A 24,168-nucleotide genomic window follows, 5' to 3' on the forward strand; every position below is an offset into this window, starting at 1 on the left:
GCAGGGCTCCCCCTCATCCCTGCCTCCAGCGCTCGGCCCTACAGATCCCCCCGCTCCACTTCATGCCCACCACTGGCAGGGAGGTGACCGGGCCCGACCCCCAGTCGGGCAGCTCCGGGTGGGTGCGCCCCGTCCAGCCCCGCCGGGGAACCGTGCCTGCCCGTCCAGCTGTGCTGCCCGGACGGACACCCGCGGCAGCCAATGGGGAGGCGTGGAGGGGCCGGGGAAGCTTTCCCATTGGTGGCCGGGGGAGGAGGAGCCGGGACTTGAAGTTGGAGTGAGGGATCCAGCTGTGCGGAGCGCTCGGCTCGGCCGCCTGCGGGAGCATCATCCGCCGGCCGTCCCCGGGGCGCCGGGCAGCACTCCCCCGCCCCGGGCAGATGTTGGGGCGCGGAGGGGGCAGGCAGAGCCGCTAAGGCTGCCCGCCCCACGGGTGGAGGCCAGCACCGGCAGCGGGGGCCGCCCCGCCGCCTCCCTGCCTGCGGCTTGCCCGGCTCGGGCCCCCGGAGGCACGGCGAGGAGGAGCTACGGAGCCCGCAGACGGCAGGGCAGGGCGAGGGGGGCGGCCCGGCCCCGGCCCCGGTGGGGGGCGAGGCAGTGGCTGGCCCGGCCATGCCACCCCGGCGCTGAAGCCGGCCCGCCGCAAACCCCAGCCCCCCGGCCCCGCCATGGCCGCGCCCCTCTAGGCGCCCCACCGGCTCTCCCCGCGTCGCCTCGGCTTCCCCCGGGGCCACCGGCCGGAGGATGGACGAAGATGGACCGCGAGCGGCCGAGGAAGAGCCGGAGCCGGGCAGAGCCAAGACTTTCATCCGCCTTAATGACCTGTCCGGGGCCGGGGGCCGCCCGGGGCCGGGGGACAGGGAGGCGGGCAGCGGCGACTCGGAGGCGGAGGCGCTTCCCTACCCGGCGCTGGCCCCCGTTGTCTTCTTCTACCTGAGCCAGGAGAGCCGGCCGCGGAGCTGGTGCCTCCGGCTGGTCTGTAACCCGTATCCTTTGCAGGTGCTCGGCGGCGAGGTAAGCCCTGCGGCCCCCCCCCCCATCCTCAGAGTGGTGGGCAGGGCGGGGAGCATCTCCCGGCTGGAGCCCGCCGGATGACGGGGAAGGAACCGAGATCTGGGGGACCCATCATCCTCCGTCCCCGGGGTAGGGAGGGGAACCCAGGCGATGCTTGCCCCCTCCCCGTTGTCCGGCCGGAAAGTTTTGCGGGCTGTTGCAGGGGGCTCGGTGCTCCCTGGCGGGGTGCAGGACTGGGGGCCGTTGGGGCTCCCCTCCCCCGGCCGCCCCGCCGCGATGTCCCGGCTCCCGCGGGCTCCGTCGCACCGCTCCATGGGGAGTCGCGGCGGGAGCCCCTGGGCGACCTTTCCTCTTCCGGAGATCGGCCCCGGTGTCCCGGCTTCCCCCGGCGCACCGAGGGATCGTAACCCCAGTCTCCCCCCACCTTGCAGGACGGTTCTTCCTCCCTGGCCCCGTTTCTCGTCAGTTTTAGGCTCTTTGGTCCCTTCCCCGAGGGTTTTAAGGGGGGTGCAATCTGGGGAGAGGTGGTGGGGCTCAGGGGGTTGGTTTGCTGCCCGGCTCCGGAGTACCTAAATAAATCAGAGCGTGTGAGGCCAGGCTCTCTGTGGTCCCCTGGGGGATGTTCTTTGCTTGGAGGGGTCGGGGCAAGGTGAGGGTCACAGTACATTGGACAAGGGCTGCTGGTCACCGGGTCCTGGGCTGAGCTGTGACCCCACAAAGGCATCTGCTCTCTTTCCAGATTCTCCGTCTGCTCCGGCACAGGCTCTGTCCAAGCTGTTTTAGTCAAGTTTAAGCTTTCAAAAGAAGAGGAGGGGGTGGAAAAGAAATAGAAAAGACAATAGAAAAAATTATATCTTGCCATGGTCTTGGCGCCTTTAAAGCCTCCCTTGGAGTTCAAGTTGCAAGCAGCACACGGTTTGGAGCATCACAAGTGTTTTACCGTCCCCGAACTCCAGTTCCATTTATTATTTGCAGGAAACAAAACCCCAAAATGAAATAAAGCAGAGTGATGAGTCTTCCAGCAGAGGCTGGTGCGGGAGAGGCAACCGCTGCCCGGGAAGTTCCCGGCTCCGCACCGCTCTGCCTGTGCGAAAGGCAAGCGAGGACGTATGGGCAGCAAACCCACATCTGGAATGCGAGAGGCTGTGCGGTAGCGGGGAGGACATGTTACATGGTACAGAGGGCCAGAATATCCTGTGCGAGTCCTCTCCTGCTCCTGGTGTGTGAGAACTGTTAGGAATTACATCTCAGCTGAGGTTGGTGTACCAGGGAAGAGTGGTGAGGGTCTGCTAGCATTGTGAATATTGTTTTACTTGAGCTTCAGCAATAATTTATCTGATAAACAGGCTGCCTTCTTTCCTAAAATGTCCCCCAGGAGGGGAGAAACAAGATTTCTCTTCCCAGTCATGAATACTCTCAGCAGTTTTCCCCAAATCTCTCTCACATCAGCTAAGCAGTTCAAAGCTGCATTTATTTAAGCATCTTAGGAAATCTTGAAACTTTGTGAAGCCTTCTGTTTTGGGAAGAAATATTAATGATAGGCTGCAAGTCACTCTACTCTTATTGCCTACTATGACTAATATTATTTATGATCGCTGATTTAAAAATGTTTTCAAATATGTTTTTTTCTTCCTAATGATGTTTTGAAGCAGGTGTTAGCACTTGCATGTTTTCAGTTGTCTTCAGTAAACCCCCCCACCCCAATAATGGCTTGAAATGTGTCTCCTCCTCTGTGGCTGCAAATACAAGCACGTTAACTTTTGTCCTTGGAAAATAAGTGGTATTGTTGGCACCTGCAAGCCCCGCTGTGACCGGGGATGAGCATTAGGTGCAGCCCTGCAAGCTGGGATTTTCCTCCTCACTAATTTTTCACTCCCTACCGACAGAGAAAGGCACTTGCCGGCAGCCCTGGGGCCACGGGGGACAATGCTGCGGGTCTCCCAGTCGTGTGCCTGCATGCGGTTGTTTGTTTTCAGGGTCACTGACCCAGAATTGGGGGAGTTTATTTAAAACCAACATGAAAAAAGCAGTTCAGCTTACAGATGAGAGGAAGGCAGTGGCCAGCTTGGGCACTCGCGCTGTGTCCTGTCGCTTGTTGGGCCGTTCAGCAGAACAGCATCTTGCTCATCCCTTTGGCTCTGAAGCCCAAATGTCGGTGCTGAGTCCAGTGCTTGCTTATCTTTATTACTTTTATTTTTTGTCTTTAGTGTGGTAGGTAAGTAAAGTGGCCCTTCTCAGGCTGTAATCTTCTAGGAATCGTGCCCCAGTGCTACAACTGTATAGTCACGTTGCTGGAAAGTGGTTGTTGACACCATCTGCCCTGGAGAGAAGTGACAGCGCTTGGCCTCACGTGGCTGGTGAATCCTGCCTGGGGAGGGTTGAGGCTTTTGCTGGATTCTCTCACTCTCTTGGGTGGTTTTTACCTTTTTGTGGGTTATGCTGACTGCCTGTGCAGAAATTGGGTGGGAAGGCTCTTGTTTGAGCTGTGCCTGTGGAGATGCACGGTTTGCCGAGGCGGGTTTGTGGTGCTTTAATCTGGCTGATAAACTTTGCTGTCAACAGGGTGTTGGGAGGAGGTGCTGGAGCTGCTTCTGCACCCTCAGCTACCCTGGGAAGGGCAATTAATGTCCCTGGGGAGCAGCTGGAGCTCCTGGGATGCTGTTTTCCACCCGTCTGGGCAGCTTGTGTGAGCGCAGCAGCTGAAGCCAGGATGCAGGGTTATGGGGAGCTTGATGGTTGATGTGCTGAGTGTCCGGCAAGGATCTAAAGTCCTGTTGGTTTGTTGGGCTTTTCTACTGTGTTTCACAACACCCTCTGCCTGGGCCAGGGTGGTAAGATGGGAGGATCTGTGCTGCTCTCCTGCTCTTCCTCTTCCTTGGGGCTAGAAAGAGGTCATGAAGTCTCTTCCAGAAATACTCCAGAGTCTGAAATCTTGAGGTTTTAACCCTAAAAGCATGTTACTCCTGCAAAGCTGTCTTCCCCTTCCTCTCCATTGTGGTTCTTGAGTGAAAACCTGGCTGGGGCCAGGTGTGCCATGCCATGGGGACCCAGGGAGCCTGATTTGCCACCCGTGTGTTCCCTGTGGCTCCGGGATGAGGGGCTCTGCCCCACATAAGGACCACCTGCCTTGAAAGGGCAGGAGCAGGGACACGGCTGGGATGTGTTCAATGGTGATGGTGTTGGACCCATGGGCTTGGGGCTGAGGGGACGATGACAGGCAGGGATCCTGGTGTGCGTGCTGGTAAGGCGGTGAGAGGAGAAGCAGGCATCTCCAGGGGGAGAAAAGAGGAGGCAAGACTTGACTTTCACTTATAAAATAAAAGCACCAGGAAGGCTGGGAGGATGAAAGGCTGTAGCAGGGTCTGTGCCAGGCTGCTTCTCTGATCAGAGACTAGAAATGAGGCTATTTGTTGAGACTTGCAGAGTGATTGAAGAGCAGGGATGGAGAAAGTGGGGAGGATGCTACTGCTTGGTGTTAAGAGCTCTGAATAGGAAAATAACAGTGTAACTGAAAGGGCCTGTGATCTCTATTGTAGTACTGAAATCTGCCTCTTCCCCCGCGCAGTGTCTGCCTGCAGAGCATTGCTGCCTGGAGAGCTGCAAAAAGCTGCTGAAAGGTGCCGTTTTGGGGAGGTGCCCCCAAATTAGGTGAAATTCCATTTTTTTTCTTCCTGGTTTGGCGGGTGAAGGGCAGCCCTGTAAATACCCTTGCTGGTGGGGGGGAGGTTTGGGTGGCACTGGGAGGAGCACCCCTGTGTTGCCTGGTGTTCCCATGCACGGTCCGCGGAATGTGGCTTTCAAAATTGACTTTAGGAAAGAAACACATCTTGATCCGGTCACGGCAACCAGCCCTGCTGTCTGCCTTCGCTCTGCAATACCAGAGGGCTCTTCCAGCCGCCGCGTTGCATGGCTCTGCTCGCTTCCCATTAGCGAGAGGTGGATGATCAAAGGCTCCGTCCTGGGGAGCTGCTGAGTGCCCCCAGTTCTCGCTGGAAGTCGGCAAAGCTGCAGATGGCCAGCGGGACTGGAGCCCTTGGGGCTTCACGCCAAGGCAGAGCTGAGGTCTGTGCTGGGCTGGCTCACGGAACGGCGGGAGCTGCCGTGCTGGAGCTCGGCACATCGTGGAAGGCAGTGACAGTCCTACTGATGGGGGTGGTCTGCCCTTGCCCGCCGAACTCACCCCGAGCCCCATGGGTCTGCATCCTGGCACCGCTCCACATTGCCCAGCCAGATCCCTCTATCCTGGAGGGACTTGTCTGTGTCCGACTGCACTGGAGCAAGGAGTCTCCTATGTGATGGAGAGGAGAACTGAACGCCTTGAACTGTGCTGCGGTTTGGGCTCCCGGGGCCTGGCGGTGCCTCCTGGAATGCTCCCTCCCATGGCGTGGGCACTGGGTGACCAGCACCCCTGTCACCTCAGTGGGTGCTCAGGGTCCTTGGCTGTGCCAGCCCATGGGGAGAGCTGGGCCTGCGTGTGCTGCTGTTTGAAGGGCTGAGCTGTAACACGAAGTTTAAAAAAAATATATATATATTTATATATATATTTAATCAACAGGATGTGTTGTGAGGGGAGAACACGCATAGTGTTCTTTAAACTTTGATACATTTATTCCAACCTCAATTTTGGGTTTAACAAAGCAAAAAGCTTCCGTTTGAGAGGCTGGACCTGAAAGGGATCTTTTTTTGATTTTTGAAAACCCCACAAAGGAGTTGGAATCTGTTTGCTTCATCTGTGTCTGATCTGTCCCAGGGCACCTGAACTCCTTTCTCTCCCGTCACTCTGTTCGCTGGGTGGTGTCTCCCACCCCTTCCCAGTCAGATGGAAATGCTGCCGCTGTGGCCAAACCTTTGCCTGCTCTGTGCGCCTTCCCTGGCTCATGGGGGGAGATGAGAAATGTGCCTAGCCAGGCTGGGTGGGCTCCCTCAGCCCCTCCAGCCAGGACTGAGCATCCTGCTGCTCCCCAGGGCAGGTGCTGGTGCATCCCCGGGCTCACACCAGCTCCCGACCAAGGATCTTGGAGAGGAGCAGAAGCCATCTGTCACCTTTAGCAAGGGCAGCGTGAGGGTGGGGGGGTTATTTCCTTTCTCCAAGGGAACAAATAGCTGCAAAACCTCTTCCCTGCTGTTCACAAACCCTTCAGGAGCGAGCTCAGCAGGAAAAGCAGGCGGTATTCACCTCCCAGAGCAGCCAGCATTCCTCCCCGGCTGAGCCGGGATCCTGTCCATCCCAATCCGGGTGATGCAGCGCATCCCACCAGGGCTCTCCAGATCCATCCCCAGCCCGGCTGTGCCGGCAGCCGGGCGCTTCCTTTGCTCCCTGCTTGTGCGTGTGTGTCTTCTAAGGAGATTCTTCTGCGAATTCCCCCTTCCAAGCTGTTGTGTCACATCTGGAAGTTTTTGTAGGAGTTTATCCAAGCGCTGGAGTACAGCGCAGCTTTTTCTCATTTAAAAATCATAGGCTGGCATTTTGAAGCGGGCTGGCGGCGCGGGGCTGGGGGGTGGAGGGAAGGGGAGAGAGAAGCTGTCTGCCAAAAAGGAGACTGGAGCAGAGGAATCGTAATGACTTCCAGAAGTTTTCTTTCTTTCTTCCTTTCTTGCTTTCCCTCCCACTCTCCCGGCGTGCAGACAAAAGGCTCGGCCTCATGCGGTTCATGGTTATGTCATCCCGGCGCGGGGAGCCCCGACGAGAGGGTTGGCCCCGTCCTGCCCGGGGACCCCGCTCTGCTTGGGGACGGCTCTGCCTTCGCTCCATGTAGGAAATCCAGGACAAGGGCTCCCAGACTGGGCCATCTCCGGAAACCTGCCTTTCATTTGGGGTTGGGAACTGAGGCGGGGTGGCCAGGAGGGAATCACAACCTTTTTGTTCCCCAGGACTGGGGGGCTCAAACAGATGGGCGGTAATTTGGGATGGGGCAGGACCACCCCAGCTCATCCATGGAGCCAGTGTGTCTCCTGGTCGATCTGTGCAGACTCGCTGTTCTCGACTTGATCGGCTTTTTTGTTCTCTTTCCCTCATTCAGTAGCACTGGGTGTTGGAGCCGGTCTGGAAATGCCCGGGATTTTATGATGCATAGAAAACTTTCTGCTTTCTTCTCCCCCTTCGCCCCCTGCAGATATTTTGGCATTGTGCTGAAAAATGCTTTTTACCCATTTTTTTGCTTTAAACTGTTTCACTTTTCTTTCGTGCAAAAAAGATCAAGTTTTCGATTGCCCCACGTTCCCTGCCTGGGTCTCTCTCATTTCTTCTTTTTCTTTTCCTACTGTTTTGCTGGAGGGAGCAAAACCTTTGGCCAAAGTGAACCTCCCTGATAGCTTTTTCATTTGGATCGTGAAATCATTTTCCTTTGGAAGAGGAGCCCCGGGGAGCCTTTGCCCCCGGTGGCTTTGCTGGCCACTGTGGATGGGGAGGAGGGTCCGGGGTAGCGGGGCCAGCTGCAGGGAACGGGGGACGGAGCATCCGGAGTCAGGTTGGGAGGGCTTTGAAGCTTCGCTGTGGTTTGGAGGGGTTTGAATTTCCTAGTTAATTAGGAGACCTAAGTGTTTCTGGGTTTGTTACGAGGCCAGATCATGGTTTTTCCCTTCCCCGGCGCCTTGGCTCCACTGAGCGACCTAGATGTGAAATATTCCCTTTGGTCGGTGATGCACGCGGAGGTTTCCCCCAACCTGGGTTTGTTTGGCTTCGGTTTTTGCCAGCCTTGGCCTCTCACCCAGGAATCTGGCCTGGCACTAAGAAACGAAATTAAAAAGAAAAAAAGGAAATTCTCATGGTTTTATACAACAGAGTGAGTAACAACTGATCGTGCTTCGGGTTGCTCTCACATCTGCTTTCTACCAAAGCCCCGGCAAAGAGGCTTCGAGCAGATGGAAAAAGCACATTTTTCAGCCTGAATATTTGCTGAGAGGAACTTCCAGGCTTGGTCTCGGCGATGGCTGCCATGGCACCGGCTCCTGCCTTACGGGAAACGGGTTGTTGGGACGCCAGGGGCAGCACCGTGCGCCTGAGCGGGGCACGGCCGGGCAAATCCTGGGCTGAGCCCCACGCCGGGGCTGCACACGCGTGTGTGGGACCAGGACGTACCCAAGACTCGACCTTCAGAAGTTCGCCAGATAGTTGCAAGTGGATGGAAATTGTCTATTGGTTTGGCTCCAGTGCCTGAAACGTGGTTTTGGTCAGGATTTTCAACATGTTTTCTAGGTGGGACTGGCTGTTTGGTGCTGGTTTTTTTTGTTTGTTATTTTGCTGGCTTTTGTTTTGTTTGGTGTGTGTGTGTGTGTGTTTTGTGTCTCTCTGTGCTCTCCCTGCTTTGCCTCTCCTTGCACCCAGATGTGAAACCCCAGGGTGAGGGCAGGAGGTGGCTGAAAACAGGAACAAAATGCTAAAGCAGGTGATGGGTGAGAGCTGAGAGCTTGGCACAGGCAAGCTTATAAAGAAAAGGGGATTTATTTACTGTAATCCAGAGGCTAGCCCCACACTTACAGGGTTCCCGATGCAAAGCATCCTTATATTTATCTCCAATTTGGGTCTTTTCCAAGAGGTTTCCCCTGTGCATCCACTGAACCAGCCCGGAGATGCTCCCTAACCCCGGGGATGGAAGCAAACCCACAGCCAGCAGTGGAGCTGGGCGAGGGGATTCACCCACCTCGGCAGCCCAACTGCCTGGGGGGGGTTTATGCCTTTGGGATTTCCTGTGATTCATAGCTTAATCAGGTCAGGTTTAGCGCTCACTCCTCCTACAGTGCTATCGACTGTCTCTGTGCACTCCGGAGATGCTGGTGGCCAGAGCAGCCCAAGGCTGAGCCCTCCCCTGCCCATATGGCGGACAGGACTTGTTAATGATTTGTTAATTCCATTAGAAAGTGCTCATTAACCTATGGCGAGGCTGAAGCTCTTTTCTGGAGGGCAGGGCTCCCCCCACCCCATGTCTGCGACTCCCTCTGCCAAAACATTTATTTGGTGTTAAGCTGCCAGCCACGCTATGCAAATATAGATGTTAATCATGAATAAAGGTTCATTTTTAGCTCTGGGTTGAGACGAGACTTGGGAGGAATCTGGCTGCAGGGGGTGGTGGGGAATGCTGCTTTGTGGGGGGGGTACAGCCCCCGATGCTGGGCTCGCCGGTCCTGCGGGACAGAGCTAATGTCTCTGCTCCTGCTCAGCCCCGGGGTCTGGAGGAATAAAATGTTCCTTCTGCTGTGGTTGAATAAGGCTTTCAAGTGCATTTGATGGCACTTGAACCGTCCTCCTCTGTGTCAGCGTTAGCTGCTAATAGTATGAAACCTGGGTACAGGCGTGCAGTCCCTATGCCTGTGTCGGATGCAGAGTATCATTAATTTGGGAACCGTGGTGCCCAGATAGCCTGACTGTAGCAATTCTGCCTTAACAGGAGAAAACAGAAACCCCAGTGAGAATGATAAATAACAGGGTCCTGATGCTCCATTGAATTAATGCTTATTTGGGCAGACAGGGAGGAGAGGAATTAAATTAATATCTGACTTGTAACTGCTACTGTATGTGGTTATTGACTTATCTTGCTTTGGAGGACCATAAATATGTCTCAGGATATACCCCCGAGACCATAATCTGGTTGGGGTCACAGCACAGGTCTGTGTCTGATGCTCCTTCAGAGACTCATCCTGACTTCTGGGGTCAAAAATCCAAATTCCTCTGACAAAAGACCCAGCCACGTGCGGAGGGGAACGCGTTTGTGCTTTATTGCGAATGTACGGCATAAATCTTGAAGGCCTCTGCCTTGCATAAATCACTTTATTGTTTGCAATCCTCTGGCCGGTGCAGAACCCGGTTCGACTCGGGGAGATCGGCGGATGGACCACAGCTGGAGCCTTGTGCTCTTTTCCCTCTTTGCCCAGGATTTTGTCCATCTGAGGCAGTTGTTTGGGGGTTGGGGATGCCTTGGTGAGATAAGCTGGGGGGGTCTCTGTGCACCTACCCCTCAATAGCCCCAGCCAAGGGGGTTGGGTATCTGTGAGCAAAATCTTCCTCTTCAGCCCTCGATGCCCTGTGGATTCTTTGGTATCAGTGATCAGAGGTGATGGTGACCCCAGGCCAGCTGTGGCAAATCCAAGCCCCTTCTTCTTCAGAAACCGCTCATGGCAGCAGCACGGGGGAATCCTGTCTTTGACGAGGCTGGAAAACAGCAGAGGAGCCCAAGGGCAGCGAGGGTGGAGACGCTTCTTCCTTCGTCTCAGTAAATGGGCTCTGGCTCCTCCAGCAGCGGATGTTCAGATCTCACAGCTGGGTTTTGGGCTTGGCTTTTTGCTGGGTTTTGTTTTCTCTTTTCTTGTAGCCCCATGAAACTGGGCTGTGTTGGCTCCAGGAGCGCAGAGGGTTGAGCAAGTGGCAGTTAAGCTGCAAATCTGGTGGTGAATTGGGGGACAAAAGGATGCGATGAAAGTGCTTTGCTGTGCCTCCTCCTCCTCCCCTCCCCCAAATCCTCTCCTTTCATCTGCCAAATACCTTGATTTTTCCCACCTTTTTTTTTTTAACTATTGCCTGGGTTTTGCATCGGGGGCAGGATGGAGGTTGGGGGGGGTGTGTGTGTGTGTGTGTGCGCGATGAAGCTATTCGAGGAGTTGTGATCTCTGCATTTCATTTTGCAGTTCAGCTGGAAAGATCTCGTTTCCAAATACACCCACACACAGGCACAGCAAGAGAGAAAGCAGGCGAGGGAGCTGCTCAAGGGGGATGGGGTGGCGCAGGGGAGGGCTGGGGGGCCGGGCAGCACGGGGCGTTTGGGAGCATTTGGTGACTCCTATTTGGAGTGGTTCGTAGACTTTAACTGGGGACAGGAGATGGTACCCTCTACCTCAACCCTGTATCTCAAGGCCATGTAGGTGCTTGGCTGCACCCATGGGTACCTGGCTGCTTTATTTGTGAGCAAAGGGGGTCCCTAAGCCTGGCGGTGGCCCCAAGAGCAGCTGGGAGACCCCAGGGCAGTTGTGGGGTTACACACTGTGTGTGTGTAAGTACACTCATACCTACCATGGGCTAAGCAGAGCCCAGGACATGGCAGCGCAGTGGTGAGACCTGCTTTTCTAATGGAATAAGAGCAAAGGCATGGAAAGGAGTTATAGAACCCCTCTCCTGGTGTCCTTCAGACCAAAGTCATCTTGTTTCTGAAGATGCTGGACTGGGTCTCTTGGTCTGTGTGTCCCCATCCACACCCTCTTTCTCCAGCTCCATCCCTGCCAGTCAGGTCCTGACTCTGGTTCTTGGTTTCTGGAGTAGCTGGTGGTGGTGTGGACGTGTCTCCCAGAACTGAGAGGGGTGTGGGTTAATGGAAAAGAAATAAACCTTCATCCTGGTGGGCATCTGGGTGCACAGCAGCAGGTGGAAGTGAGGGGCTGACTGGGAAGCTGAGCAGATGGCAACTTGGTGGTGGTGGGTTTGGAGGGACACCTGGGGCTGCCAGCCCCCAGCAGCTTGTCTCTGCAGCAGCATGCTGTGGGGCTTGGGGAACACCCGCCTGAGCCCCTGGGTCTGGGTTTTTCCCTGTTTTGGGGGCTGTAGAGCAGCTTAGGGTGCTGGGGTGTGTGAGGGAGCACCCCTTCTTGCAGGGTGCTGCTGTGTGTGCCCACATTCCCCCCAGCTCCTGCCCGTGCCCCTTGGGTGGATGCTGGTGGCACGTGTCTCAGCTCAACCCTCACACACGGAATCCTCTCGCTTGTCCTTCTGGGGTCGGCACATGATTTTTTCCATTGCTCTGCAGAGGCTGAGCTCATACAATATTCCCCGAGCCAACGCCGCTCCTATTTGAAGTCCCTCATTTTGGTATTCCTCAAACTCTGCATCCTCAGGCACGAAACACAACACCCCTTGGCACCGGAGGCTTTTCCCCAACACTGCGGCTTTGGTTCTCCCCAACATCCCACCGCCTGGTGAAGCCACTGCCCTGTCCCCAAGCCACTGCTGGATACCATCCCCTCCCAAACTCCCCACAAGTCTTAAACGGTGATAAAATAGGTTCCTCTGGCCACCTTGGCACACCGCAGCCTGCTCCTGGTGGTGTTTGTCTTAGCTGGGGGCCACGGCCAGAGCTGGGGCTCTGCCAAGCAGCCAAAATGCCAGAGCTGTGAGTTTATCCCACCGTGTTTGATCTGTGGTCTTAGTGGAAGTCAGGTCAGGAGTAAATGTGGAGGATGTGGGAGAAAAGGGCAATTTCGAGACAGTCAGAAAAAACATCTCGTGGTGCTGGAAATCAGGGTTTTCTCTTTATTTTGTCTCCCCTTGTTGCCGGCCGCACCGGCTGGGATATGAAGTTTATGGGAGAAATAGTGGTGGTTCCGGGAAATATTTTGCCTAGCTCGTATTGTTGAATTTTATTTTTTCTGGCAATGGATGAAGGAAATGGGAACACAAACAGCTTGGCCGGTGGGTTGTTGGTCCAGAAATCAGTCTGACCAGCAAGAAGCTGCTTCGGCAGAGAGAAAATACTCGAAAGCGGATGGGGTTTCCATTGCTTTTGTTCTTCTCTCTCTGTCCCCGCTCCCGGCCAGCTCTGGGGATGCTATTAAACAAGGGACAAATGCATCTGAAGGCAGAGACTGTTAAAGCAAGGATGTGCATTGATGCTCCTGGCCTCCTGTGCATTTTTGCTGATTAAAATCTTAAATTCTTCCAATTTTGACAAGATTTGAGTTTTCTGTACCGAGCTGGAGAGTCTCTATGGCAACAGCTAAAGGCAACTTTTATCCCTAACCCTTTTTTTTTCCTTACAGAGGGGGAAGATGATGGGTGCGCAAGGCTGGGGCACCGCTAACTATTCGAACCCCCCTAATATTTGGGGTAGGGAGAGCTGGGACCGGTTAAACTGAAATACATAGTTTTTTAGTGCCTATGAAGCCAAGGGGCTGGGACGAGCTCTGCCACAGCTGGGCCCTTCTCCCTTCTGCTAATTAAGGTAATTTTTGACTGTGAGAGAGAGCAGGGTCGCATCCATCCCTGCATCCATCGCACCCCCAGGATGGGGGTTTCCTGCTTGGGTTAGTCATGTCCGGAGCAGTTTGCAGCGGTTCTTGGAGCGTGATTGCGGCAGCGTTTCAAGACGCAATTAAAACCCTAACCTTTCATGAACAGTCTTGCGGCATGTAATAGAAAGGAAACCAGCTGGGCTAGATTGAAACATAATAGGTTTTGGGAGTAATTTTTAGAACCCTATACTGTAGGTCTTTCTAGAAAGATACTATACAATTTAATTACATGTTATATTCCTATATGTTATATTTAAATCATCCTATAGTATTGTGTGGGAGGAATCTAATTTTCCACTACAGGGTAATACACCTTTCTATAGGTTTTCAGTTGTGAGTTTTTTTGGTCCAGTTAAGTGAAAAATTATATCCTTCCTAGAAAATGCACCAAAATGATGAGAAAATAATACCTTTCTTTAATAAAATGTGTAAGGATTTTCCATGGGGGTGTGTATGGCCACATAAAAACCCACTTCGAGCTTGTTGGGGAAGTGGTTTGCGAATGGATAGAGATAAGCTTGGATATGTTCTTGGAGAAATGGGCTTTGGAAATAGCAGGTAGGGGCTGTGCTGTGCTGCGTGGATGTTTGCAGTGGGCTGAGGAAGGCAGGAAGAGGAGGAGGAGGGATGGAAGAGCTGAAAATCTAGGCACAGGGATGTCAAATTAACCCAAGGCAGGTGCTGTGCTGGTCCTTAGTGGGTGCCTGAGCAGCTCCGTGTTCAGCTCGGCACCTTGTTCAGGATCAGGCTCACGTTGCTGGGGTGGTGCAGCCACACAAAGCATGTCGGGGAGTAAATGAAAAGCTGCCGCCTGCAGCAAAGTGGGGTGTGTAATCCCAGATAAACCCCAGCCTCAGGATCTGATTTTTAATTTTTGTTTTATTTTTTTAGCTTCAGTTCCCCATGTGGAAGTCCAGACTAGGGCTGTCTGCAGGGCCTTGGGGTGTGGATGATGCTCTTATATTTATTTTTTGTTGCTGCCTTGTCTGCAAGGGCTGAGTCCTGTTGTGTTTCTGCCTGGGAACGCATGGTTTTGGTCATAGAGTCATCTCCAAAGTGGGCCAAAGATTTCTTCTCCCTGCTGTGCTAATGGGAGATCTAATGGGGTTCAGATGGCAGCCAGGCCCTTCCATGTGCTCACCTTAAAGTGCCTCTGTCAGCTGTAGCCCCGCCAATAAATCCACATTCCTGGGATGCTCTTCTTGGGTATGGGCATGGCTGGGACACATGATGACCTGGGGGTAGATGCTGCTCTCTGTAAGAAAATGTGGGGTTAAGTCACTTCTGTCTTAGCTCAGAGGTGCCCATCACCATGGCCTTGGGGACCTGTCTGGCCCTGGGAACCTGCCTGGCCCAATTTCCCCCCCAGGTTCCCAGGGAGCTGATGCCATCCCAGAGAGAGGCACAGAGGGAAGCCGGTGGCCCTGGGCCTTGGAGGTCCCCAGAGGACAAGCGCCTTTTAATAGCCATGGCAACTAATAAGCCCTGCATGGTGACATCCCACTGTCTCCATGGTAACGGGCCGAACATCACATAGCAACATGTGCCTCACGTACCCATGGAAACGGGCCGGGTAGTTTTTTAGCATCGCTGTGTTAAATCTCCATTCTGGGAGGTAGCAGTGGGTTTATCCCGAAGTGAACCTGATGCTGTGGGGAGAGGGTCCTGGGGAGAAACCAGGGGGGCTCGGGGGCTGTGGGACGCTGGGGGCTGCATGGGAATCGAGCCTGTAATGTGACCCTGGGATGCAGCCCAGTGGGATGTTCCCAGGCTGATGAAGATGGGGAAGATGCAAGATGCCCGGAGTCTATTTTTTAAAAAAAATTTTTAAAATGTTTTTTTCACAAGAGCAGCAGCTCTTGGGGAGAAAAATAATGATTTGAATTAATCACCCAGTGGGCTTTTGGTTGCTGAATGTGGAGAACAATAAGAGGTGCTCAGGGCTGGAGAGCTGGAAACTACCTCGCTGCAGGCAAAATGTTTTCACAGTAGGATATTTGCCGGCTGGTTTTCCTCACCGTGTCTGGGGTCACCTCATCCTCAGCCTCCTGAATTGGGGTTTTCCAAGCTACCAAAACCGGGTGTAGAGGCGGGGAACATCGCTCCTCGGTGGGCAGCATCCAGCAAGGGGGAGGCAGCGGGACATGCACCCCTGGCACGGCTGGCTCAGCACCTTAACTCACCCCAGCTGTTTTGAGTTAATTAGGATTTGTAGCTGTTTGGTGTGAGGGACCTGGGAGCTCCGAGCAGCACCGGCTCCTGTAAAACGCTGCGGATGTCGAGCTGCGCACACGTGCTGGGTGCAGCATTCGCACCGAGTTGCTCTGGCAAATGCAGCCGTTTCCTGAGTCTGCCCGCTAACAGGCTGAACATTTTAGGAATTCATTTATTTGGAGCTGTTAAAGCATTTCTTGCAAACGTGTTTCAGCCCTTCTTCCCCCGTTGTTGCAGACCTACCATTAAAAACACATTGCACGGGCACTTAGGTGTATCTCTGGTTTCTGCAAAAACTCATGCAAATAAATGTGAGCGCTTTAGGAAGGTTTACAGGTTTTTTTCTTTAACTTCGTAGCATTTTCTCTCCTTTTTTTTTTTATTTTTTTTTCTTCTTTTTTCCCCTCCCTCCTCCTGGCTGGTGCTTGGTCTGCAGGGGCTGGGACTGGTTTTTAGGTAACACATTCAGCAGGGTCCAAGTCCTGCTGGTTTTCTGGAGGGCTTAAGCTCTGATTTTGTTCAAGTGCTTGTTGGGTGGGACTTCAAAATGGTGGAGGCTTTTCGGAGTTTGACCCATAGTTTATCTACTGTGTGAAGATAAACCCTGGTTGAGAGCAGGGGGCACTGGGGGAGGTGGTTCCTGGTGGCTGGTTTGGGGCCGTGGGTCCATTCTGGTCAGGTATGAAATCAGTGTAGTGAAGGATGGACACTAAAACTGCAGAAAATCTTTGTGCCAAAGCTCTTCTGTGCCTGTTTTTGCCTGCTTGTTGAGATGCTGGGGCTCTTGAGGCCCTGGCAGCTGCCTTCCCAGCTCCGTCCCGATGAAAAATCCTGCCCCTCACCCCGAAATCTCACTGCATGTCTTGTCTTGTGCAAGTGAAATGTAGCTTGTGATGTGATCGATCCAGAGTGATTTGCCTCTCCTCTGCTGTTTGTGTTGGACACTAAATGGTTTAGAGTTTAGGAAGAAAAAAAGAAAAGAGATATCCACGATAAATAGTAAAAGTTAGGAGAGATTTGGTGTCCAGGTGATGCACCAGTATAACCCCATTGGCTTGAGCTCCGTCTCCATCCATTTGGCTTCTTACCCTGGCAAGTGACTTATGCTTCTGGGATGGGAATTAGCACCAAGCCACAGACTTTAGCCGGGACCCATGTGGCAGCATCAGACAGTAGTCGCCCTCCCCGGCATCGGCGCTGGGTTGTTTTACCACGTGCGGGATGCTCAGCGATAATGGCGTCAGCGCTGGCCTCGAAGGAGGGAGGCAGCCAGCTCAGCGAGGTTTAATTAAATCTAAAATTCCAGCCCTTTTCTCTCCTGGGCTTTGGCTTGGGATGTGACGAGTAGGAAACCAGTGGAAGGAAATAATGAGAATTAGAGCAACTTCAAGGGCCGTTGCATTCCTGGCTGGCGGGGGCTGGAGAGCAGGGGGGCTGTGGTGGGACAGAGCTGTGCGTCTCCTTTGGGATGTGCATTGGATGGACAGGATAACTCCCAGGGAAAGGCTGTGCCATTGCTCCAGCTGAGCATCATCCAAATCTGGGATCTGTTCAAACTGGGAGCCGGCCGTGCCATCTCCAAATCCCTGTTAATAACTGAGCGGCTCCGTGCCTGGCAGCAAACAGCCCTGCAGTAGGTGTCTTGTCTTTTCTTTCCTTTTCTTTAGAGGCATGCTCATTAAGGCTGTGAAGAGCCTGACTATAAATTAGATACAAATGTACAGTTAACGCCAAGTCTCCCCAAGGCCGGTGTAGGTATTCTGGTATTTAAACTAGCAGAGGCAAGGATGTAAGGATCCAGCAAAGAGCGGGGGGGGGCGGTGGGGAGGGAAAGGAAAAGTGGCTGTAATTGAGGTCGGTATTTGAGCAGTGAAGACCAATTAATGCTCCTGAATCAATAGGTCTGCGTGATTGAACTAATATCCCTGCTGAGGATTTGTGTGCACACTGTGCTTGGGTACCTTTGCCAAGAGCCTGGCCGGGGTGAGCTGTGCCGTGGTGGAGATTTTGGCGCTGGCAGAGTTATTGGTGTTCGCACCCTGAAGGATACTGAAGCCAGGGGTTGGTTGGCAATGACACTGGTTGGCAGCTCCTTCTGCCTTGCAGGAACCTGTGAAAAGCCACTTATCTTCCCAAACCGCAGTCCCTCCCCGCTATGTTTTCACCACCCAATATTAATGCCAAAGTAGAGTTAACTGGGATGTGTTGATGCAGTCAAGGTGGCAGGTGGCTGCATCCCAGGTCCCCATCGGGATGTCCCAGTGCCATGGGCATCCCCTCACTTCACCTTTTGGCCACCCAAGCCTAACCGGGGCAGTGGCTTTGCAAACATCCAGCATTCCCAGACGTACATTTTTATTCTCCTTTATTGCTCTTCCAAGAAAATGCGTGTATGCGTGGGGAGAGGAGATTATCACGTTAGCGTTAAATACCCCGGGGGAAGGTGGGGAGGGCTGGCTGCGTGATTTTTGCCTGGACTATCTCCCAAGGACAGGGGGCCCGAGCAGCAGCATGTGTGATGTGGCACCCATGGGTGCAGCCGCGCTGAGCGCCGTGGGGTGCAGGCAGCAGATGCAGTCCTGGGGAGTCTGTGCTCCCCACAGACGTGAGAGAGCACAGCAAGGAGGAAAAAGAATCCTTGTTGTTATTATTCCATGAATTTCATGTGCCGAACTGATGCATATGACAGATGAGATGATTTGCCTCCAGGCATACAGGAAAAGCGACATGAGACAGGATCTTTTTGGCAATCTTGTGTTTTAATCGTGAGATGAAGTTTTCCTGGAATGGGAAAGGCATGGAGGGGCCATGGTTCATGCACCTGGAAGGTGGGGGATCACACGGTCCCTGCACTGTGGCCGGTGCTGCCCGTGGAGCTAGCGAGGCTGCAGCTCACCCCGACACTGCTGCTTTTCATCCCCATCTTTTCTGAAGAGGGGAGAAAGTCGCTGCTATTTCCACCGTCTTGCTCCATTTCCAGGTTAGGAATCCAGGACGCTCCCAGGTTTGCTGGAGGAAGGTGGGGGAAAGGCTGCCAAACCTGGCTGTGCTCGGGAGATTATTTATGGCCAGATTTGGTGCCACGTTTGATACCTTTTGCTACCTCGTTCCCACCTCCCACGGCCCCACGCTGCAGCTGGGCTGGAGGAGGGGGACGAGGAAAATGCTGTTGGCAGCTCCCATGGGGCCTGATCCTGCTCTCCTTGGGCCATGGAGGGAGAAATGAGTCTGTCAGGTCTCTGCAGGGAATTAGGCTGCTCAGTGGGGCAGGGAGGCAGGTGCCCTCCCATTGCATTTCACCTTACCCAGCCGGAGCAGTGCAGGGACGGGAGGGTGGTGCCAGCGTCCCCGTGCTGATTTCCTGCAGGGTGACACAGATCCTGGAGACCCCCGCGCCACCCCTCCTGCTTTCACTGCTGAGGGCGCGTGGGCAGATGGGATGAATGAGCGGTGCTTTCGGAGATGCTCGCAGCAGGTGCTAACGAGCGTGGATTGAAATACCGCATTGCCGTTAAATATGTGGATTTTATTTATTAAAAAAGCAGGCAAAAAAGCATGAATACTGGCCAGGAGTGTTGGTGGGAGCTTCCTCATTCTCCTCCCTCACCACCAGCAGTGCCCTGTGGCCAGAGCATGATGGTGAGGATGCTGGAGGCTGTGAGGTTGTTGGGTACCAGGGTAGCGGGATGGATGCAGGATGAGTCCCCCAGTCCAGCACAGGCAGGCTGCTGGTGCTGGAGGAATGGCAAGGCTCCGGTGCCTGTTTAATCTGCTCTAGCTGGCTCCCTGGGAGTCAAGCCTGGCTCTCGGGGATGCCTGTGGTCTGGATGTTTCAGCCCCTGTCCTTGGTTGTCATTTCCCTTTGAGCTGGCAGAGGCATGGGGTGAACCCCACACCAACCCAGCGTGTTTAGAAACAGCACACATGGCAGCTTCCCCTCACCTCCAGCCCCATCCTGAGCCATGGATGGGGAGTGTGATTTATGTTTTCATGCTTTTCTAGCGATTTGTGGTGTGTTCCCACGACTCCAGCTGCCGGGACAGCCGGGGGAGCAGCTGGCTGGGCGAGCTGGCAGCGCCAGGCGCTCCTCGCTCCTCCCGGCTGGCCCACGCGCCCAAAGCTGGGGAGAATGTGGAGCTTGCAGGCTGGCGCTGAAGGTGTGGCGGGTGGTTCTGCAAACTGGCATTTTTCTAAAATTATTGAGGCTGGTGAATCTCTGGTGCGATGCCGCAGCTGAGCAGGGTGCTGTGCATCCTGCTTCCCCAGCATCACTTTGCTGCCAGAGAGGTTTTCGGCTCAGCATCCTCTGTGGATGGAGGGGGACCGGCGCCGGGCAGGCTGTGGGTACCCGCCGCACGCATGTTTGCGGAGAGTGGAAAGTAAACACTGTCACTTTGCATTATGTCCCTGCTTGCCATCGGACAGGCGTTGGCAATTGCTGCCTGCACCCACACTGCCTGTACCCACCCTGCTGGCAACCTGAGCCCGGGTGGCTGTGGCCAAGAGCGGGCGCCAGCCAAACTCAGAGCGGCTGTGTTGGCCACATTCTGCGGAGCAGCCTTGGTTGATTAAGAAATTGTTGCATAACCTCTAACGAGGCTCCTCTCCGGTTTACAGCTGCTTGCCTCTCTCCCTTCTAATTAAGCTGGCACGGTTCCCTTTGGGTTTGCCTTCCAAGGAGGGCTGCTGCACAGATAACGGGGCTGGGGCTACTGCGCATTGCCTCACCTGTCCCAACTTACGGGTCTTTCTAATGCTGGGTCAGTGGTGGCGTTGGGGGTGGGAACAAGGCAGCACCTTATGCGCATGCTGGTGGTTGGTGATGCAGCATGAGCATCGCCGCTGCCTTGGGTGGGTGCAGGATGAGGCTGCTGCTGCTCGGTGTCACTGGCTGCAGATGCCAGAGCCACTGTTCACCCATTGAAAATATGCAGTCTCTGAATGCTGTTGCCTGGAAGGAGGAAAAAGCCAAAATATTTTTCTTGGAGAGAGGAGGGAGCCAGGGAGGGATCGCAGGGTGCTGGCTCCTTTCTGCAGTGACCCTGATGGCCAGGCACGTTCCCTTTGGCCCAAGCCCTCTTTTCCTAACGTGCACCATTGGCACCAGCTGGCTGAGAGTGGGGTGCTGCAGGGAAACCCAAGAATCTTTGGCTTTGCTAGAAATGAAATGAGCAGAGGGTGGGGGGGGACCCTGTTAGCAGGGAGGGTCCGGCCCCATTTCTCAACTCAGGGTCAGTGGAACAAAAGAGAAACCCACGGTGACATTTGGAGCATTGCACAACTTGACACAATTGGCAGCGGGTTGGCTTTCTCATGCTGTTCCCTCCACGCACATCCTTCTTCTTCCCCGGCCCCAGCTATTCTCTTCCTCCCTGAGGGAGCAGCTGGTGCTGGGAGCTGCTCCTGGGGAGGATGAGCCCCCTGAGCCCCTTTCTTGCCTGGGTAGGAGATGACGTGTGATGGAACCCCCCAACTGGGAGCCCGAGGGTCCTACTTTACTTCCACATGGATCCTGGGGGGCATGGAGGGCTAGTGCTGAGCCCCATGGGGTGCTCCCTCCTGCCTGGGGGTGGTTGCAGGGAGGGGGGACATCCCTGGGGTGGTCCCTTTGGGGCTGAGCCAGCCCTGTGATCCCACTCTCATGGGGTGGGCATTGGGTGGCTCTGTGTCCCCCGTACTGCTGCTGCAGCCCCTCAAGGTCCCAACAACTCAGCTCGGGGGAGCCCCATGAAAGAAGATTTGGGGGGGTGGGGGCGGTGGGCTGGCTCTGCTGGCTTGTCCCTTTGTTTGTCTTATGTCACTCAGGCAGTCCCACCAGAATATGTGAGCAGTATTTGGGGAGAGCATCTCAAGGGATCCCTCTTTTCACTGGCAGCTCCTGGGGCTCTGGGTTTGCAGATGGCTCAGGAACAAGTGTGTGGTCCCCAGCACTCAGCACGTGTCCCAGCACCATGTCCTCAGCCTCCATCCTTCCTCCGCTCCCTCCATTGCCAGGTGACAAGTGCCCAAACCCATCCTTGCTGTGCTGAGCCCTTCCTGGCCACATTGGCAGCAAATGCCTCACAGGGCTGCTGGTCCTGCTGGGGTCCCGGCCGTGCTCAGCCCCTCTCAGGGATGGAGAGCCGGGTGAATAATTCATCTTGCTAATTTATAAGCTGCATGAACGTCACTGAATTCCTTCCTTGGACTGCCCACCAGCAGATCCCAACCTTCCTAAACCGGAGAGCATTCCTTCCCCCGCCATTTCCGCTGGTGAGCTCTGGCTTGCTCTGTTTATTTGCAAATAGCTGGGTTGTGTGTGTTATTTGGATCACTCTGATTGCGCCTGCCTTTGATTTGGACACGTAGCTCACTCCGAGGGTTTGCTGACCCCCGGCGGGGTGAGATGCAGCTCTGAGAACCAGGGCTTTGCCATGAGCAGCTGCTGGGTTTTGTTGTTTTATTTTTTTTTTTAATTTGGAATTTGTTTTCTGCATCCGATCCCTGATTTTTCTCACCGCTGCTCTTCCCGTGGCAGAGAATATCCTGTGGGAAGCGGAGGGAGAGTGTGCATTGGGGACAGAGTGAACCTGGTGGTACTCAATGGGCTGTTGGGCTCGCTCTGTCTGGTTGTGGTAGCAGCTGCTGCTCTCCCATTCCCGGTGCCGTGGGATGGGGCAGATGAAGCTGGCATGGCTGGGGCCACTCTTTTCTGGAGTAAATGCTCTGAAACCCAACGATTGATCCAGCTCCATCATATTGGGGTGCAAGCTGCCTGAGGTTCCCCATGCTCAATGCTTTTTCCAGGGCTTGGGTTTGGGTCTGTCTTTTCCATTGCTTAGGGGATTGATTTTTCTCATGAGCCTTAGGGGCTGACTGGAGAACCCTGTTCCACTTGGTCCTGTTTGGGTACAAAGCCTCGACAGCAGAGGGGGTCTGGACCCAGCCCCGAAGGTATTTTGGGCTGCATTGCAGGGCAAGAGACCCTGTTGCAGATCTGGAAGTGACAGGGGCTGCAGCCTGGCTGGAGATCCAGCAGAAGAGGGTGCCATGTCCCAAGCCTCGGGCTGGGATCACCCTTAAAATTACACATGGAAAGTTCCATAGAGAAGAGCAGCCTTCTCTGTCCTGCAGGAAGCACAGGCTGTCCTGTCCCATCCAAAGGTGCCCGGGGTTGGGGAGTGTGGAAGGAAAAGCTTTATCCTTTACAGCCAATTACCCAGGCAGGGGTGTTTGGAGCTGATGCTCCAAGGGCTGTGGGGGTCTGTGCTGGAGGAGGATGGAATGGTTCTTTTTCAACAGCACCTTTTCTAGGCCAAATCTTCCCACCGCAAGGAAGGGCCTAGAGCGAGAGGACGTTGTTTCCTCTGCCAGGATGGCTGTGAGAGTCGTGTCTCTCCTGGCTTGCTGGTGGGAGCCTGTGTCCCCCAAAACTTTCCTGGGGAGCTCTCAGCCTTGGCTGTTACCTCTGTGTGAGGAGGGGGTGCAGGGCAGAGCTCTTTGTCTCTGCCCAGGTTTTAGGGCAGGTGTTTTTTCCAGCCATGCAGGCAGCGGGTCCCGGTGCCGCCATGCTGCGCTCTGGCGGGTGAGTGGCAGTGGCTCTAATTGTGCCTGAATTCCTCTGAACCACAAGTGAAATCTGCAGAAATACAGAAAGTAAACAGCTCAGGGCTGAAATTCCCGGCACTTTGGGGAACCTTCCACTAGGAAAAGTTTCCAAGCTGCTAAAAAACAAAAAGTCTGCTGTTCCTCCATCTTGACCGTGCGGAGACCCCCTGGACTGGGAGGGATGCAGCCGCAGCGCAGTGGGGACTGTGCCGGGAGCCCTGCAGAGCCAGGCTGGCTTCACGCCTTGGAGCAGCTGGAATAAAAGCTCTTCCCAGGGTAACTTTTTTTTTATTCCTCTGCTGCACACGTCTGCTGAGCAGGAAGGTTTTAATCGCTTGCTTGCAGACTGCAAGAACAATTGCCCAGAATGCTGGAGCAACCTTTGCCGAGTGGATAGGGGACAGGAAAATGTCAGTGGGAGCCAGCACTGTGCTGCAGCCCCCCAGTGCCCCGAGGGGCTCTGCTTGCCCTGTGGATGCTGGAGGGGGACAGAGGCCATGGAAAAGGCTGAGTAGCCCATGCCTGTCCCTCCCTGTGCCCTGGCACATGGACTGGGGAAGATGTTGTCCCCTTAGCCTGTCCCCCAGCATGGGTGTGTCTGTCCCCAGGTGTGAGCATCTCTGATGCTTACACCATTGTCCCTGCTTGCTGGTCTGGTGCCCGGCCCCTGGGTTTCCCCCTGTGCCATGCAGACCCCGAGAAGCCTTGCTTGGGGCTGTGACGGTGACGTGGAGCCCCAGCAACCTTTGCTGCCCCATCTGCACCCATGCTGCTGCCTGTTGGCTCCATCCTCAGGGAGCTGGGCACCTGGCTGGGAGCCAGCAGTTTGTCACCTGAAACTGCGGTAAATTTGGGCAAGAAAGACTAAAGTGTGCACGTGAGTGCATTTTTGGGGTGCTCTCCATGGGAGAAGCCTTGATTCCCTGGGAAATATCCCCCCACTGGACCCGTTCTCCCACCCACGCATGGCAAATTCCCAGTGACCCCTTCATCTCCGGCTGGGGACAGTCCCGGCACCTCCCGACCCTGCAGCCCCACGGGGCAGCTCTGGTTCCCTTGGCCTCTCCCTGCAGGTCAGGCCTTTCTCTGGCTCCTCTCCAAGGTTTTGGATCGTCTCTTGGAAAGTAAAGCCATAAAGTTTGCCCCAGCTGGAGCACAAACCCACAGTGACTGGCTTGGGAGGCAAGCACCAGACCCAATGGATATTTATAATGCATCAGCAAGGTTAAAAATAACAGAAATGTAAATGCAGGAAGTAGTTTTGGAGGATAAAAAACTTTTGCTTCAGTTCTAGGATACCAGGGCTAGTGCTGGCCATCCTCTGTCCTTGTACTGTGTCCCTTGGGGCTTTGTGGGTTCCTTCCT

The 24,168-nt window shown here is 54.6% G+C and overlaps 1 protein-coding gene across 17 annotated transcripts in view; it reads left to right on the forward strand.

Annotated features, from left to right (window-relative positions):
• Nucleotides 1-277: 277 nt before the first annotated feature.
• Nucleotides 278-24,168, forward strand: part of CACNA1G (calcium voltage-gated channel subunit alpha1 G) — a 138,458-nt gene continuing 114,567 nt past the window's right edge. For all 17 annotated transcript variants that reach the window (XM_071816535.1, XM_071816530.1, XM_071816524.1 and 14 more), the window contains exon 1: nt 278-986. In XM_071816535.1, coding sequence (XP_071672636.1) covers nt 745-986 — 242 coding nt within the window. In that variant the 5' untranslated portion in view covers nt 278-744. The remainder of the gene's footprint in view (nt 987-24,168) is intronic.

The sequence above is a fragment of the Patagioenas fasciata genome, chromosome 18 (assembly GCF_037038585.1).
Source record: "Patagioenas fasciata isolate bPatFas1 chromosome 18, bPatFas1.hap1, whole genome shotgun sequence".
NCBI classification, from domain to species: Eukaryota; Metazoa; Chordata; class Aves; order Columbiformes; family Columbidae; genus Patagioenas; species Patagioenas fasciata.